Source organism: Macrotis lagotis, chromosome X, assembly GCF_037893015.1.
Source record: "Macrotis lagotis isolate mMagLag1 chromosome X, bilby.v1.9.chrom.fasta, whole genome shotgun sequence".
Taxonomy (NCBI): domain Eukaryota; kingdom Metazoa; phylum Chordata; class Mammalia; order Peramelemorphia; family Peramelidae; genus Macrotis; species Macrotis lagotis.
The window spans coordinates 403213399-403231889 of record NC_133666.1 but is presented as its reverse complement, the minus strand read 5'-3'; the positions used below and the strand labels follow the sequence as shown (position 1 = coordinate 403231889).

At 40.6% G+C, this 18491-nt stretch overlaps 1 protein-coding gene across 2 annotated transcripts in view; it reads right to left on the bottom strand.

The window, feature by feature from the left end:
- UBE2W (ubiquitin conjugating enzyme E2 W) overlaps positions 1-16745 on the bottom strand; it is a 113294-nt gene extending 96549 nt beyond the window's left edge. For both annotated transcript variants that reach the window (XM_074203679.1, XM_074203680.1), the window contains exon 1: positions 16481-16745. In XM_074203679.1, the coding sequence (XP_074059780.1) occupies positions 16481-16495 (15 nt within the window). In that variant the 5' untranslated portion in view covers positions 16496-16745. The remainder of the gene's footprint in view (positions 1-16480) is intronic.
- Positions 16746-18491: the final 1746 nt, after the last annotated feature.

Sequence of the window (18491 nt, the reverse complement as noted above, 5' to 3'; positions counted from 1 at the left end):
CACTATAAGCAGCTCTCCTGCACTATAACATCCTCCAGCTTTACATGCAGGCTCCAGATTATCAGTGTCACAACCAATGCCTTTGCTTCCTAGTTGCCCCTGTGGCTGATCAGGCTTGCCCTGCTTTTAGGCTTCCAGGCTCGAGTCTTCCCCACTGATCAGGCTAGTCAAGCTCTCAGGCTTTGACCCTGTCCTGTGCTCCTGGCAGTGTCCACCCTCTGAGCCTCACTCACCCATGATCCCCCATGATCTGGGAGGACAAACCTTGAGGCAGATCTTCTCCTAGTTTCTCTTTCTGGATTTTGTAGATCAGATTTCCATTAAGAGGTTTGTTTCATATTATATATGAGGGAAGATATGGAGAAGATCAAGAGACTAGCACTGTGCCTTTCTTCTCTCCACCATCTTGGCCGGAAGTCTCAGAGCTGGAAGACATTTTAAAGATCATGTCCAACTCCCTAATAAGGAACTTCCTAAAAAGGAAACTGAGGCTCAGTCAGATAAGGAATATATATAAGAGATGGTAGAATTTGAATAAGTCCCTGGATTCCAAATTCAGTGTTTTTTCCACAATAATACATCAGTTTCTTTCATAATGTTAAGAAAGATGAAAGTAATTTTCCTTTAATTTGTTGTTATTGTATTTAGTCATTTTCAGTTAAGTTTGACTCTTTGTGACCCCTTTTGGGGTTTTCCTGGCTAAGAAACTGAAGTGGTTTGCCATTTTCTTCTCCAGCTCATTTTACAGATGAGAAAACTATACCAAGATAAGATCACAACAGGTACAGGATTTAGACATTAAAGACAATATTTTAAGCAAACAAAATTTAAATAAGGAATAGTTTATCTGTCAGATCTATGGAAAGGGAAGCAGTTTATGATCAAAGAAGAGATGGAGACCATCATTAAAAACAAACTAGATAATTTTGATTACATTCAATTTCAAAGCTTTTGCACAAACAAAACCACTGTAACCAAGATCAAAAGAAATGTAGTAAATTGGGCAACAATTTTTACAACTAGTATTTCTGACAAAGGACTCATTTCTAAAATATAGAGAGAACTGAGCCAAATTTATAAAAAAAAACAAGCCATTCCCCAATTGACAAATGGTCAAAGTATATGCAGAGCCAATTTACGGATGAGGCAATCAAAACCATCCATAATCATATGGACAATTGTTCTAAATCACTACTGATTAGAGAAATACAAATTAAAGCATCTCTGAGGTACCACCTCACTCCTCTCAGACTGGCCAATATGACCAGAAAGGACAATGATCAATGTTGGAAGGAATTTGGGAAATCTGGGATACTAATACATTGTTGGTGGAGCTGTGAACTCATCCAACCTTTCTGAAGAGAAATCTGGAATTATACCCAAAAGGGCAATAAAAATGTGCATACTCTTTGATCCAGCAATACCACTCCTGGGTCTATACCCTGAAGAGATCATGGAAAAAGGGTAAAAAATCACTTGTACAAAAATATTCATAGCAGCCGTATTTGTGTGACAAAGAATTGGAAATTGAGTGACTGTCCATAAATTGGGGAATAGAGGAACCAACTGTGGTATATGTATGTGATGGAACACTACTGTTCTATTAGAAACCAGGAGGGATGGGAATTCAGAGAAACCTGGAAGGATTTGCATGAACTGATGCTGAGCAAGATGAGCAGAACCAGAAGAACATTGTACACCCTAACAGCAACATGGGAAATGATGATCAATCTTGATGGACTTTCTCATTTCATCAGTGTAACAATCAAGGAAAATTCTGGGATACCTGTGATGGAGAATATCATCTATGTTGAAAGAAAGAATTACTGAGTTTGAACAATTACCAAAGACTACTATTTAATTTTTTAAAAAAAGTTCTCTTATTGTATAATTTTGCTTTCTCTTATATTTTATTTTTTCCTTAAGGATATGATTTCTCTCTCAACACATTAAATTTTGATCAATGCGTTAACATGGAAACAATGTAAAGACTAATAGATTGCCTTCTGTGGGGGGTGGGGGAAGGAACTGAGATTAGGGGGGAAAAATTGTAAAATTGAAAAAAAACAATTTAAAAAATTGCCTAGGGGAAACTAGATGGGGCAGTGGATAGAGCACCTGCTCTGGAGTCAGAAGTACCTGAGTTCAAATCCAGCCTCAGACACTTAATAATTACCTAGCTGTGTGGCCTTGGGCAAATCACTGACTCCATTGCCTTAAATAGTTTAAAAAAAAAAAGCTATCAGTGGCTACATATGCTTAAAAACCATGGGTCAGACATGTCTTTTACTACAGAGTACTGATCAAATAAAATTGTTTCTTGAAGCCACTATCAGAAAGTACTGTGGAAGATACAAAGTATAACACATGTTCCCTATCTTTATAAAGTTTGTTATTTAGTTAGTCAGATATGGCAAAGGAAATAGCTGAAGAAAAGATTAAGTTCAAGATTTCAAGGCAGTCTATATGAAAGCAGAGATATAATTTGTTGTTATTCAGTCATTCAATTGTGTCCATCTCTTTGTGACCTCATGGACATACCTTCCACAAGGTTTTCTTGGCAAAGTTACTCAAGTAGTTTACCATTTCCATCTTCAGTGGATTAAAGCAGAAAGAGGTTTAGTGATATGCCCAAGGTAACACAGCTAACAAGTGTCTAAGGTGGCATTTCAACTCAGGTCCTTTCTGACTCCAGATCTAGCACTCCGTCCACTGAGCTAACTGCCTCTAAAAAGCCCACAGCACCTGGTATTTCCAGATTGTCTCCCAACCAAGTACTAAATAAGCATGTCTTTGCTTAGCTTCTTAAGATCAGAGAAGAACAGGTTTATCTGGGATAGTATAGACTTTATCAGAGATGTTTATGATAGCTCTAATATCCTTGTTCATCTGAAAACAAGTATTCATACAGAATGCCATAAATTCATACTATTCTTAAAGAAAGTACCCAGTCCCCTACAGTTTTTCAATCTGCCACTGATGAATAAATTAATGAAAAAAAAAACTTTTGGGTGAGAGGGCAGCTAGGTGGCACAGTGGATAGAGGACTGGCTCTGGAGTCAGGAGGACCAGAGTTCAAATCCAGCCTCAGACACTTTACCTAGCTGTATGTATGACCTTGGGCAAGTCACTTAACCCCATTGCCTTGCAAAATCCTAAAAAGAAAAAAAAGCTTTTAGGTGTGTCAATAATAGTACAAATGATCCAGAACACAAAGGCAAAAAACAAAACATGTCCTTGTCCTCTAGAAACTTATAGAGGGATAGTGGTCAGGGAAGGATATTTTGGCTTAGAAAGTTATACTGGAGAGAAGAGATTGACACTTACTTTCCAGTGACAAAAAGAATTGACTTTGATTACAATTATAGAACTAAAAGGGACTGTACAAAGCTCAGGGAAATATGGACGCTAGTAGAAGTTTAAGGAAAGAATTATCTATTGAGCTGAAATGCCTGACCATGGCAATCCTCTATCAGAATAGTGAGGTCCCAATGCAGGACAGTTCATGCAAATCCTTCCAGGCTTTTCTGAATTCCCATCCCTCCTAGTTTCTAACAGAACAATTCAGAAAAGGAATGGGTCAAATTTTCCAGGGCTTGGCATCTGGATCAGGTAGCACTGGGGAAGAACTCCTTAGTTTGGGAGGGAGAGACATAAAGTGGAACATCATATTCAAACAAGTTTCCTAGGTTTCCTTTTCAGACCCAAATCCCACTGAAGTTACTTTATTACCAAAGAAAGATAGAGCTGGTGAGAGATGCCATTGCTATTGGGAATGTAACATTGAGAACATTAATGTGAAAGCTTTGGAGAAAGGATGCAGTATCTTAATGATTCTTATTCAGCAGAAACTTGAAGGTATGGTCCTGAATGAAGTCTTATTTTCCTATTAGCTGCTATAATCAATCAGGAAAAGCATTGCTTGCCTACTTTATTCTAGTCAAAGTTTTATAAACTTCTGAATCCAAGTTCAATGGAACTTTAGTTTCAGGGAGACCAAGCTATGAACCTGGTAGAGTAGAGGACACTGGACTGGTGGGGATGAGCAGGTCAGCAGCAGTAACCAGAGGGTGAGATGGCTTAGCTGGATAGTATGTGAAGCTGAATCATGGCATGTTAGCTAGGACTAACCAGTACCTTCAGGAAGACCTGAGTTCAAATCAGGTCTCAAATCAGTCCTCAACATTTTCTCATTTCGTGACCCCTAGCTAAATGACCCTTGTCACTTAACTATTTGACTTAACTTCCACATCTGCAAAATGAGGAGAAAAGCACTTACCTCCTAGAGTTGGTCAGAAGATCAAATGAGATTTGGCATGCAACAGGTACAACATAAATTCTAACTATAATAATAGTCATAACAGTAATAATATTTATTTAGTACCTATGAATCAAGCACTAATGCTAAATGTTTTACAAACATTTGTATCACTTTTTTCAATTATAAAATGGGGGTTGCAGCACCTAACTCAAAGAGTTGTAAAGAATAAATGAGATATTTATAAGGATTTAGCATGGTGCTTGGCATATCATAGGTGTCATATAAATGCTTATTGCCTCTACTCCCCTGACACTGAAGGCACCACCATCCTTCCAGGCACCCAGGTGCAAAATTAGGTGTCATCCTCATATTCTTGCTTATGGTCAACCTAAAAACCCAATCTGTTGCCCAGTCTTATCATTCTACTTTCACTTAAATAAATCAGTTGCTCCACATGCTCCTACCTTTGTCTTCTCTGATACAACCACTACCTCTGGCACTCATGCCTGGACTACTGCAATAGATTGCTTGTTGGTCTGGCAAGTTTCTTCTCACATCAGTCCATCTGCCAGCTACCAAAGTAATCTTCCACTAATAAAGTGAAGATCTTGATCCTATCATTTTCCTACCTAAGAAACAGTGGTTCTCTATAAGACCAAAGATCAAATTTAAAATTTTCTGGCTTTTAAAGGTCTTCACAATATGGTCCTTTCCCCTTTTCAGTCTTCTTACACTTCATACCCCCTCCAGTAACACTGGCTTTCTTGCTTTTCCTCAAACACAATACTTGCACACATACTGCACTTGTCACTTTACCTTTTCATTGGTTATTCCCAATGACTGAAATGTTTTCTTTCCTCTGCTCAGTTTGCCTGGATTCCTTTAAGACTCAGTTAAAATATCACACTTGGGGGGCAGAGCCAAGATGGCAATAAGAAGGGATCTAGTCTTAGGAGCTCTCTGATAAAACTCATAAACTAAGGACTCTAACTAAACTTTTGAGAGACAGAACCCACAAAGGACCCAGTGAAGCAGTTCTCCTACTCAAGGTAACCTGGAAAAAGAGCAGAAAGGCTCTGCTCCTGGGGTCAGAGAGGAGGCTGCCCCTAGAGCGAAAGAACTTCAGCATCCCGGAGGCAGCCCCAGGACACTGGGAGTCACGGCTCACAGCAGCGGGGGAGTTTCCTGAGCTGCACCCCGGGGAGCACCAGGCACAAATTGGGGGAACAGCAGGGGAGACCTCTGCCAGAGCAAGCACATGGAGCCGAGCCCAGCCCTCAGGGCACACAGCAAGCAGCTTGGTATTTCTGCAGCCCAGAGCCGGAAGCAGAAGCAGACAGAGCTTAAGCAGGAGCCTCCAGGGCATGAGTCCATTGAGCTGAGGGAGGGGAGTGAAGAGAGAGAGACTGCTGAGCTCAGTCCTCTGCCCCTGGAACAGAACTCTGGGGCTCTGAACACATTCAGATCCTGATCCCAGTCTGGGCTCCCCCAAAGAACAACAGGGCACCCCCCACCTTGGCCCAGAGGCAGATGGGGGTGCTTATGGTTATTCACAGACCAGGAGGGAGGACAGAGCCTCACACACTGAGACCCTTGTGGGAGTGTCCCAAAAGATCAGGAAGCACCCCAAAACCAGGCCCAGGCTGGGAAAATGAGCAGAGAAATGAGAGGAAGACTATTGAGAAATATTTTGCAAATGAGCCCAAGAAGGATCAAAATACTCAGTCTGAAGATGAGGAAGCACAAGCTCCTAAATCTAAAGACTCAAAGAAAAACAGAAATTGGGCTCAGGCTATGACAGAGCTCAAAAAAGACTTTGAAAATCAAATGAGGGAGTTGGAAGAAAAACTGGGAAAAGAAAGGAGAGAGATGCAGGAAAAACATGAAAATGAAGTCAGCAGCTTAGTCAAGGAAATCTAAAGAAATGCTGAAGAAAATAGCATGCTAAAAACCAGCTTAGGTCAAATGGATAAACAGTTCAAAAAGTTATTGAGGAGAAGAATGCTTTAAAAAGCAAAATTGGCCAGATGGAAAAAGAGATAAGAAAACTCTCTGAGGAGAACAAATCCTTCAGACAAAGAAGAGAATTCAGGGAGATTGATGAATTTACCAGGAATCAATACTTCAAAACCAAAAAAATGAAAAATTAGAAGAAAATGTAAAATATCTCATTGAAAAAACAACTGATATGGAAAACAGACTTAGGAAAGATAATTTAAAAATTATTGGCATACCTGAAGTAATGATCAGGAAAAGAGCCTTGACATCATTTTCAAAGAATTACTACAGGAAAATTGCCCTGATATTCTAGAAGCAGAGGGCAAAATAGAAATGGAGAGAATCCACTGATCCCCCCCAAGAAAGAGATCCCAAAAAACCAACCCCTAGGAATATTATAGCCAAGTTCCAGAACTCCCAAGTCAAAGAGAAAATATTACAAGCAGCCAGAAGGACACAGTTCAAATATCGTGGAACTGCAGTCAGGATCACACAGGATTTAGCAGCAACTACATTGGAAGCTCGTAGGGCTTGGAATACAATATACCAGAAGGCAAAAGAGCTTAGAATGCAGCCAAGAATGAACTACCCAGCAAGGCTGAATGTCCTCTTCCAGGGAAAAAGATCGACTTTCAATGAGCCAGGGGAATTTCAAATGTTCCTTTTGGAATGGCCAGAGCTGAATAGAAGGTTTGATCTTCAGATACAGGACTCAGGTGAAGCGTGGAGATTGGAGGAGAGGGGGGAAATATGAGGGACTTAATGAGGATGAACTGCATGTATAGAAAAATGATACTGATAATATTCATATGAACCTTCTCAGTTAATAGAGCAGGTAGAGGGAGCTTTTATAGTTGAAGCACAGGAGAAAGCTGAATTCGAAGATAAAATACGGTGTAAAAATGGAGTCAATAGGAAAAAAAGGGAAATGTAATGGGAGAAAGAAAAAGGAGAGGGGGAATAGTCCAAGATATTTCACATAATAAGATTTTTTTTTATTACAATGAGCTATTGCAATGATATGGAAGGGGGGAAGGCAAGGGGGAATGAGGGAACCTTTGCCCTCATCAGACATGGCTAGGAAACAGCAAATATATACTCAATGGGGTATAGACATCTGGACTAAGAAGGAGGGGGGAGCAGGGGGAAGGGGTGGGGATGTGAATAAAGGAGGCGAGGATGGACTATGGGGGAAGAGTGGCCAGATATAACACATTTTCTTTTTTACTTCTTGCAAGGGGCTGGGAATGGAAGGCCTGCCCAGGACCATAGGGCCAGGTGGATTCTGGGACTAAGGGGTGGTATGGGGGCTCAGGGCTTCTTGGCCCCAGGACCAGGGATCTGTCTGCTGCACCACTCAGCGACCCTACGGCAGAGTCAGAGTGAAAGGAGAGAGAAAATATAGTACATGGTAGTGGAGAAATAAGAAAGGAGGGAGTTGCGATCAGCGATGGCAACGTTGGAAAAATATGGAAGTAACTTTTGTGATGGACTTATCATAAAGAATGTGATCCACCAGTAACAGAGTTGTTGGTGTTGGAACAAAGACTCAAGCACATTTTTTGTTATTATTATTTGGGGGAGGGTGCAGGGCAAGTGGGGCTGGGTGGCCTGCCTGGGGCCACATAGCAGGGTGATCTTTGGGTGTCTGGGGCCGGATTTGGACCCAGGTGCTCCTGGCTCAAGGGCCAATGCTCTGTCTGCCACCCAGCCACCCCTACTATTATTATTATTTTATTTTATTTTGGGTCTTTTTTTTTCCTTCTTTTTGGTTTTTGCACGGCAGTAGGGATCGGGTGGCTTGCATGTCATATGGCTGGGTAATTGTTGGGTTTACGAGGCTGGATATGGACTCGGGTGCTCATGTCTCCAGGGCTGGTGCTTTGTCCATTGTGCCACCTAGCCATACCTACAATTATTACTATTATTTTTTTTAATTTTAATTTTTTTTCTCTCTCCTTTACTTTTTTCGCCCAAGCAAGTCTATCTATATTCATGGGGGGGGGTATTTTGTTTACTTGTAAACAAGAATATTTTAATAATGTAAAAAAACATTTGTACAAAATGAGGATAAAAAATAAATTTAAAAAAAAATATCACACTTGGCATGAAGCTTTCCAGTCCTCCCCACTGCTACTGCTTTCTACAAAGTTTGCAATTGTTTTTCCCATGAGATGAAATACCTTCAGTATTCAGGACTGTTTTTGACTTTCATTCTATTCCCCAGAACATGGACTATAGTCCTAATTTTGAAATACCGTGGGGTTTTACAACTACTTTAGATTCTCCATATGCTTTAGCTTCATTTTCAGTTAAGTGATCTTGGTCATCTCTTCCTTTGCCTGCTGTTGATCTGCTTCTGCCCACCTGGAGCAGCACCCTCAGGTCAACAAGAAGTTATTTTTATATGTGTGTATATACATATACTTTCTCCTTTTTGTGCCCAGTTTGAGCTTCTCCCTCCCGGACTACAGGTGGCCAGGAGTCTGCAATTTAATTAAATACTTAATAAAAAAAGACTACAGATAACTCACAAAATGAATAGCCAATACAATCAAATTTTCAGTTTGCTTTTTTAGATAGCAGATAGGACATGCATATAATTGCAAGATAGATAACATATAAAATCACAGATTAACCAAAGCTGTAAAATATCTTAAGCGATCATCTAGAGGGGCAGCTAGGTGGTGCAGGGGATAGAGTACTGGTCCTGGAGTCAGGAGCACCTGAGTTCAAATCCAGCCTCAGACACTTAATAATTACCTAGTTGTGTGGCCTTGGGCAAGCCACTTAACCCCATTGCCTAGCAAAAAAAAAAAATCAAACTAAAAACAAAAATAGGTAAGATTAGTCCATCGTAATTCACACTGCTGGCACTGCTCTGAAGAATCCACAATCACTTTGAGGTCACAACAGGCAGATAACTTCAGTGACGGACTTACTGAATTTTAAAGGTAGTAGACATATAGACACACACACATATGTATATTCATGTATATATAAATATATATGGGTATGCAAAGTAATGGTAACAGAACAAAAATGTTAGAAAGGTTAAAATTAAGAAAGAAAAAAGCAGACAAAATAATCCAATAATATTAATACAGAAAATATGATTCTACAGGTTAACTGGAAAAAATTCTCTATACTCAGGATATTTGGATATTCAGAATTATAGGAATGAAAAACTGCAAAGGCATGTTTATGCAGTCACCACTTGGGAATTTCAAATTTATATAAAGAAGTTTAATTTTGTGGCTGATTCTTACCAGAATTCCTCTAATCACAAACTAACCACAAAGTTACTTATTAGTCCAAGATCCAATTCCTAGTCAAAAAGGGTTATCAATCAGTGATGATGGCCAAAAAAATAAAAAAAAATTGCAGTATATTTCTCTAATAAAGCTCTGATTTCCAAGATAATAAGAAATCTATACAAATACAGAAGAAAAGCCATTTCCCCCATAACTGAGCAAAGGATATGTACAAGCAGTTTTCAAAAGAAATGTAAACCATCAATTATCACATAAAAAAAAAAGCAACAAATGACAATTAAAATTTGCAAATCCATCTCACAACCATCAGACTGGCAAAAAAAGAAAATGACCACCATTCAGTGAAGGAGGGAATAAAAGGAAGACAGGCCCTCAATGAAGTTAGCTGAGCTGTGAACTGTTGCACAGAACTGAAACAAGGCAGGTGTGTGCTCACCAATTTCACAATGGTTGAACAAATTATGATATATAAATAAAATGGAAAATCACTGTGCCAGAAAAACCCAGGAAGACTTGTACAAAATAATATAAAGCTAAATGAGTAAACTAGAAAAACAATTTACATTACTACAATAATGCAATGAAAAACAACTTTGAAACATGTCAGAAAATGACTAATAAAGTGTAAGTCTCTCACCTTTTGACAGTGATGTGGACAAGAGATACAGAATGAGACATAACACTTGCAGATATAGCAATTTATTTGTTTGGCATATATATATATATATATATATATATATATATATATATATATATTTCATGATTAGAATTAGTTTTTGATTTTAAGGACTCAGAAAAGTTCTTGCCACCAACATCCTTGGCCAGACAACATCAGAAACAGATATGATTTTATCAACAGAAATGACACCTTGTGCCTTGACAGAAAACCCTAAGAAACAGTGATTCTTTCCATTTGCAAACATATCTGAAACCTTCTATATGTGTTGTGTCCTACTAGTAGTATGTGAGTTCCTTCAGAGTATGGGTAAGATCAATTTTTCTCTGTAGCCTCAGTACTTGGTACATAGTAAATACTTACTATTCTTTCTTAACATCCATTTATCATTAGCTATGCCTGTAAGTGTAGGCCTATCATCTCTCTATCAGGTGTTCAGTAAATATGCTGTATTAGCAGAGACTGACCAGAGTTCTTTCAAAGTGAGAATTTTCCATAATTAGCCAGATTGCATCACGTTGCCAGCTGCTGTCTGACCACCTTCATACCTTATCTCCTCACCAGTTGGGCTCTCCACTTTTGCCTGGGGTCAGGCTGATTCTTTATAGCTGAGAAGCTTCAAGCTGTGTCAATATCTAATCTCTCTCTCTCTCTCCCCAACATCTATATGAATCTTGGCATAACCAAATCAACATGATCATTCCTGGAAAGGACACTACTCTGAAGTTCTACTTACCATCCAGTGACTTACTAAATCATATAACTCCTAGTGTGTGTGTGTGTGTGTGTGTGTGTGTGTGTGTGTAACACACATCACATAACTCCTCATATTTATAAATATGTTTATACACAAATCATATAACTCCTCCTTTATATATGCACAACACACTATCTTCCCTTGGAAGGAGGTCATTAAGGACTTTCTTTGGTTTCATCAGAAACTAGCAGTATCTTGTATATAAAGAACACTTAATATATGTTTTAATTAATTAATTTCATTCAAGAGAGGGGAGAATGGTACATAGTTACAGTGACTTGAGGGGGGAAAAATGGGGCAGCTGGGTGGCACAGTGAATAGAGAGCACTGGCCCTGGAAATCAGGAAGATCTGAATTTAAATCCAGCCTTAAGACACTTAATTATCTAGCTGTGTGACCTTGGGAAAGTCACTTAACTCCCATTGCCTTGCCAAAAAAAAGAGAAAGAAAAACCATCAATGAAACAGATTAAAAAAAAAAGAAAGAGAAAAACAAAAAAAGAGAAAGAGAACCTAAAATTCAGAAAGGGACACAGACAAGAAAGGCAGTTTGGTTACTATAATGTTCAATTTAATATAGTCATTGGGACTTGACCAACAATTTCATCATGATAAGATGGAGTGTAAGACTTGAAGTCAAGTAGACCTGGATTCAAATCTTGCCTGACACTGTGTGACCCTATGCAAGTCAATCTCAATTTCCTTATCTGTCAAATAAAGTGACTAGGTTTTGTGACCTGTAAGATCATTTTCAAGTTCTAAATTATTGATCCTAAAAACTCCCAGATTAAGAAATATCTTAAACAAATTTATTTTCTCAGAAATTATAGTTTATATGGGGTGGCTAGGTGGCACGGTGGATAGGGCACTGGCCCTGGAGTCAGGAGTACCTGAGTTCAAATCTGACCTCAGACACTTAATAATTACCTAGCTGTATGGCCTTGAGCAAACCACTTAACCCCATTGCCTTGCAAAAAAATCCTAAAAGAAATTATAGTTTATAGAGTTGCCTGAAAAGTTAAGAGGAAACTGCCCAAGGTCACAGTCAGTATGTGTCAGAGGCAGATCTTAAATGAAATATTCATTGCTACTAAGTTCATGATTTCTTTTTTTACATTTTATTTAGGGCAATGGGGTGAAGTAACTTGCACAAGATCACACAGCTAGGTTATTAATAAGTGTCTGAGGTCAGATTTGACAAAAAGAATGGTAGAGCCGTTGCTTCAAAAGGAGTTACAAACAAGGAAAAGTTTGAAAGTACTGCCTTATTTAGTAGAAAGCATAAGCTAGTCAGTGAACAGGAGTCCTCCATACTAATTTGAGGTCTTGGAAAAGTCAGGGTTTCATTTCACATCTGTAATTTAAGATAGACTAGATAATCTCTAGTCCTATCAGCCCTTCAATTGTACTAAATCTATCAATACTAATGCAAAATACATCTTGAGAATACAAAACAATTTTTTTTAAAAGATTCAAATTTAATCTTTAAGAAATGCTACTCTAAAATAGAGTATCTTTGATTTTGTTGCCCTGGTTCTAGAAACTAAATTTGTTCATGTCTTTTTGTATTTATACTCCATTACTTTATATATATTTTATGACAATGAGTAGAGCATATTAAGCTCTTCATTTTCAGTAGCAGTAATGTCCAGAGGTGACACTGATCTTTAGATCAAGAAAACTAAATAAAAGAATCCAGTCACATCTCTTAAATGATAAGACCATCTATCCCCAGCAAACAAAATATTCTTTGAGATATCACTTTTAATGCTATAATATATCTTTCAGAAAAAAATCTAGTCACCAAGGAGAATATGAGAATAGACTTGCAAATATACACGAGTGGCCAAAGGTGAAGTTTCCAAACTGCAAACTATAATAACCATTTGGAAATATTCTCCAAAATACTAATAAAAAGAAATATAAAATTACAATAGGTGAAATATTTTCTAACACCTTGCAAACTTGCAAAAAGGAAAAACACAAACAACATTAAAGGAGTTATGGGAAAGTATGCATAGTAATACTGTTTTGAAACTGTGAAGGGAAAGGAAAAGGGAAAGAAATAAGTATCTAAGCACCTACTGTGTGACAGACACTGTGCAAAGCACTTGACTCATTTGATCCACACAATATCCCTATAAGGTAAGGTCCTGTTATTATTCCCATATTTAACTTGAGAAAACTAAGGCAAAAAGGTATTAGGCAACTTGTCCAAGACACATAGGTAGTGTCTAAGGCTGAATTTGAATTCAGGTTTTCATGATTACAGACCCAGAGTTCTTTCCACTGTACCACCTAGCTGCCTTGTCCATTAGATGGCACAACAGGTTTGATCATCAATTTGGAATTATGAAAGAAACGTGAACTGTCCATATTCTTTGCCTTAATGATCTCAAAACTGGTCACCTAGTCTAAAGAAGTCAAGTATAGAAACAAGATATATAACAAAGCATTCATAGCACTCAATGTGGTAGCAAAAGAAAAGAAAAATTAAACGGATATGGATTCCATTGACTGAATGACTGGGGGGGGGGGGAACTATGTTCAATGAATAGTATGCATAAGAAATGAAATTCAAAGAATTCAGAAAGATTTGTAAGAACTTTGAATAAAAAAATAAACAGAACCAAAAAGAGCAATATAATACACCATGACTAGAATTATGGAAATGAAAAAGTCATTTAAAGGAAGTTGAACAGTAACTGAAAGGACCCAAAGAACATATATAATGAAATAAAGATCCCTCTCCTCACTACACGGAAAGGGGGAGGGGTGGAAATACAACTAGGCAACTAGGCCAGCATATTGTATTGTCAGATATAGTCACAGTATCAGGTGTTCTTTCCTAATTGTTTTTCTTTGTTACAAAGGAGAGTTCAATCTGGAAGGATCCCTATAGGCTAAACCACCACAGCCACCCCCTTAAGAGATGATTTGACTTAAGAGACAAAAGAGTATGAATTAAATTATCTTTTAAAATAATATCCTTACAAATTAAAATTTCAAAATTTCAAGGTGCCACTGGTTGGTTCAAGAGACCTGACTTTTCTTTATGGTCAGAATAAATGAAAAAAAAAATCTTAAGACCTATACATCAGAGAATGCATATTAACATTTTAAAATTTCAAATGAAGGGGAAAGTTTAGACATTTCAAAATAAAATTTCAAATATATTTCTAATTATACGAAAAAAAATCCAGTTCCCCCCCCCATCATCTAGTCTAAAAATCATAAAAATCTTTAGGACAAAAAACAAAAAATGCTTAAATTTTTCATACTAACTATGCCTGTCAAATAAAGACCAGTTTTGGTCTCAACTTGGTTTCTGTTCACAATTCAATTTTCCCTTCTCATTTTGGAAAAAATCAGAGTTGTAAAGAAGTCATACCTTTCAGAAGCCCAAATCTAATTTCACTAGTAGTGTTTTTGCTACAGGCCACGATTCCTGAAGCATATCCTACCAAATAATCCTATCAGAAATAGTTTTTCCCCCCACAATTTAAGATATTTGTACATTAAAATCCATTTTGATATCTACATTTCTCTCTCTCAGTCTTACATGATAGATGGACTTTTCTTCACTGAAGTATATTTACTATTCAGAATTCTCTTCACATACTAAACTGACATTCCCCCCTAATTTAATTACATCTTTCCTGATCTCTCTCACCAATAAATACATAATCTTTTATGTGCTACATGAAAAAGAGGGAAAAGAAAGGCAAGAGAAAAAACATAAGGGATGATAAAAGGGGAAAGAGGTCATTGGGAACAAAGATGGTGGTGCACAAAAGGGGAAGGATGCAGAAAAGGGAAGCGGAGAAAAGAAAGATCATGTTGTCACAGATTACAAAGGGAAAAACTGGGAGGAGTTTAAATGTTTCAGAAGCCAAAAAACAAAAGAGCTATTTTTAATGGCATGAAGCAAAATGAATACCTTTTGTTCACTAAAGAGTTAAGTCCTCAAGCTTCCCAGACACCAAATAGACAATCCTGCCCAGGTCTTAGTTTCTCTTCAAAGCAACTAAAATTTTTGTATTTCTAGCCACCTTTAAATGAACAGATGTGCACTCAACTTCAACAAACTAGAATACTGCCATCTCTCTCCAGGCAGTCTTTGAACTTCACAATAGCGACAAGGGTTTTTAAGGTGGACAACCGAAAACTCCAGTAGAAAGGGCATTAATAAACTCCAACCAAAAAGTGTTCCGCTAAAACGTTTTGAGAAACGAAAGCCGAGGAATGTGATACTAAGACGAAGGTTAAGAGCTGGGTATCTGAGAAAGCTTTGGGGGAAAGATGAACTATCTTATCCTGTGACGAAGTAGCAGAGGAAGCGGTAAGCCAAAGTTTCGGGGAGACCGAGGAAATAAGCCTGGAGCATTATTGGGCGCTCTTGGATTCATGTTTGGGTGAAATTTTTAACTAGTGGGCGGATGCAGTAAGGGACCAGGCAGGGAAGAGCAAGAGGCAAAGGCAGGAGGGTGAGGGAGTTAACTAGAACGGGCGATGGAATGTATTCAAGGGCGTAGGGTTGGGCATTTTATTTAGAAAGTGGGGAGAATCAGGGAAGCCTGGAGGGATCTGCTCGAACTGATGCTGAGCGAGATGAGCAGAACCAGAAAAACACTGGACACCCTAACAGCTACATGGGAGTGATGTTCAACCTTGATGGACTCGCTCATTCCATCAGTGCAACAACCAGGGACAATTTGAGGCTGTCTGCAAAGGAGAATACCATCTCTATCCAGAGAAAGAACTGTGGAGTTTGAACAAAGACCAAGGACTATTAACTTTAATTTAGAAAAAACCTGGTATCTTATTTATTGCCTGATCTTGCTATCTTTTATACTTTATGTTTCTTCCTTAAGGATATGATTTCTCTCTCATCACGTTCAATTTGGATCCGTGTATACCACGGAAACAATGTAAAGACCGGCAAATTGCCTTCTGAGGGGGGGTGGGGGGAAGGAAGGAAGATTAGGGGGAAAATTAAATCTTTAAAAAAAAAAGACTAGGATTCCTCTCTCCTCACATTCCATTTGGATCAATGTCTACCAAGGAAACAATGTATCAGACCGCCTTCGGGGGGGGAAGGGGGGTGAGGGGAAAACTGTACAACTCGAAATAAAGAAGATCTTCACAAAGAAAACAGAAAGTGGGGCGAAGGGAGCGCGGCCGGAGGGGCCCGCGGCGGGGCCCCGCGTCTGTCTCCCCCTCTCAGGCACGGACACGCGCGCACGCCTCGCTCTCGCCGGCTCCGGACACTCGGGCCCGCGGTGGGGGCAGCAGTTTTGTTTGGGGCCGGGCAAGGCAGGAAGGGCCGCCCCCGGCCTCTCCCCACCCGGCTCCTCGGGCCCGGGCTCAGCCGGGCGGGGCGGCCCGCGGCACCCCACCTGCCCCGCCGCGCCGGGGGGCGAGGGGAGGCGGGGCCGCCCGGCCGCCGCGGCCCGGCCCGGCCCGGCGCAGCGCCCCCCGCCCCCGCGCTCGGATGCCGCACACTCCGCTCACCTGCATTGACGCCATGATGGAACCATCCCCCCGGCCCGGCGCAGCCAGAGACGCAGGAGGAGGAGCCGCCGTGCTGGCGTCACGCCGCGGGATCCCGGTATCCGGGCCGGGCGGGGCGCGAGGCGGGGGCGGCGGGAGGCGGCGGCGGCGGCGGCGCGGATTGGCCCGCGAGCCCGGGCGGGGGCGGCGCGGGGGCGGGAGTGAGGGCCCGCAGGTGCGAAGCGTTCCCCGGCTTCCCGGCCCGCTGCCCCGCCCCGGAGCTGGCGACGGAGCCCGGGAGGGGCGGGACAGAGGGGGGCGGGGCGGGGCGGGGCGGGGCCCCGGGCCCGGACACCCTCCTCCCCCTCCCCCGCGGCCCGAGGCGCCCGGCTTGTGGCCGGAGCGCGGAGGCAGCGCCGGGCCTGGCCCTGGGCCGAGCCCGGGAGCCGCAGGCGGCCGCGGCCTCTGGTGACTCTTAAGACATTCCCCGCCGTCGTTGGAGTCTGTTGGCGGTGCGCCCCTGCGGGCCTGGACGCGGGCGGGGGGCGGCGGGGTCCCCCAAATGGGAGACGCCCTCACGCACGCCAGGAGCCTCCGCGGCAGCCCTGCACTCTCTTGAACTATCTCCGCAAGGCTTGATATGGATAAGATTGGAAAGTAGCGAGACAGCAGAATAGCATTTGTTACTTAACTAAGTATTTTTGTCCAACGAAAAGCTTCCCACTAAATTTCAAAAATGACCTTTAAGAAGAAAGATTTCTGGGGCGGCTAGGTGGCACAGTGGATAGAGCCCCGGCCTTGGAGTCAGGAGTCCCTGGGTTCAAATCCGGTCTCAGACACTTCATAATTACCTAGCTATGTGGCCTTGGGCAAGCCACTTAACCCCATTGCCTGCAAAAAAAAACAAAAAAGAAGAAAGATTTCAGAAATACACTATTCTTCATTAGAGTCTAAGATGTATGGTTATTCACATTCAAAGGTGCCAGCTCTAAATCTTAGGAAACTACACAGTTTTGACGTCAGAATATAGATTCTCTGCTGGATTTTTCACCGGCAACAGGAATGGTTGTTTTTTAACTTTCCTGATTGGGTAGATTAGAGAAACTGGTTGGCTTGCTCTTTGACAGAGAAAAAAATGACTTAATTCTATCAACAATATCCAGAAGAGGGAGCGGCTAGGTGGTGCAGTGGATTGAGCACCGGCCCTAGAGTCAGGAGTACCTGAGTTCAAATCCTGCCTCAGACACTTAATAATTACCTAGCTGTGTGGCCTTGGGCAAGCCACTTAACCCCATTGCCTTGCAAAAAAAAAAGCCACAATATTCAGAAGACATGCAATATAAGCTGGGAAAAGAGTTTTGTCCAGGCAAAATTACTAAGGCACAAAATTACTGAATAAAAAGGAGCTTATTCAAAACAGATCTGCATAACAATATTAGCCAAACTGGAAAATGTGAGTACCTAGACAGATCTAGCACTTTTTAAAGCATTAAAGTGATATTTGATGATCATGTGTTTGCACAAAAGGATAACGCCATTTGTTAATGCCATAACTCCAACCATTCTGGATACTAATGAGAAACATTTTACAAGAATCAGGATAAATCGGGCAGCTAGGTGGCGCAGTGCATAGAGCACCAGCCCTGGAGTCCAGAGTACCTGGGTTCAAATTCTGCCTCAGACACTTAATAATTACCTAGCTGTGTGGCCTTGGGCAAGTCACTTAACCCCATTGCCTTGGAAAAACCTAAAAAAAGAAAAAGAAAAAAAGAGAATCAAGACAAATCCTTTTTATCAATAAAAACATCTGGAAAATTGTTGGTCATATGAATTTCTGTAAAATGTATTTGTTGCAGTGGTACAATGGAGAAGTCAGTAGAGAGTTCAGAAAACTATACAACTACATATTTTTCTAGCTGGAAAGGTCTTTAGAGATATTTTATTAAATTATTTAGACCAGTTAGGTTTCACAAAGGTTAGAATACTCAGTCTGGAGTCAGGAAGGACCCCTCTTTCTGAGTTCAACTCTGAC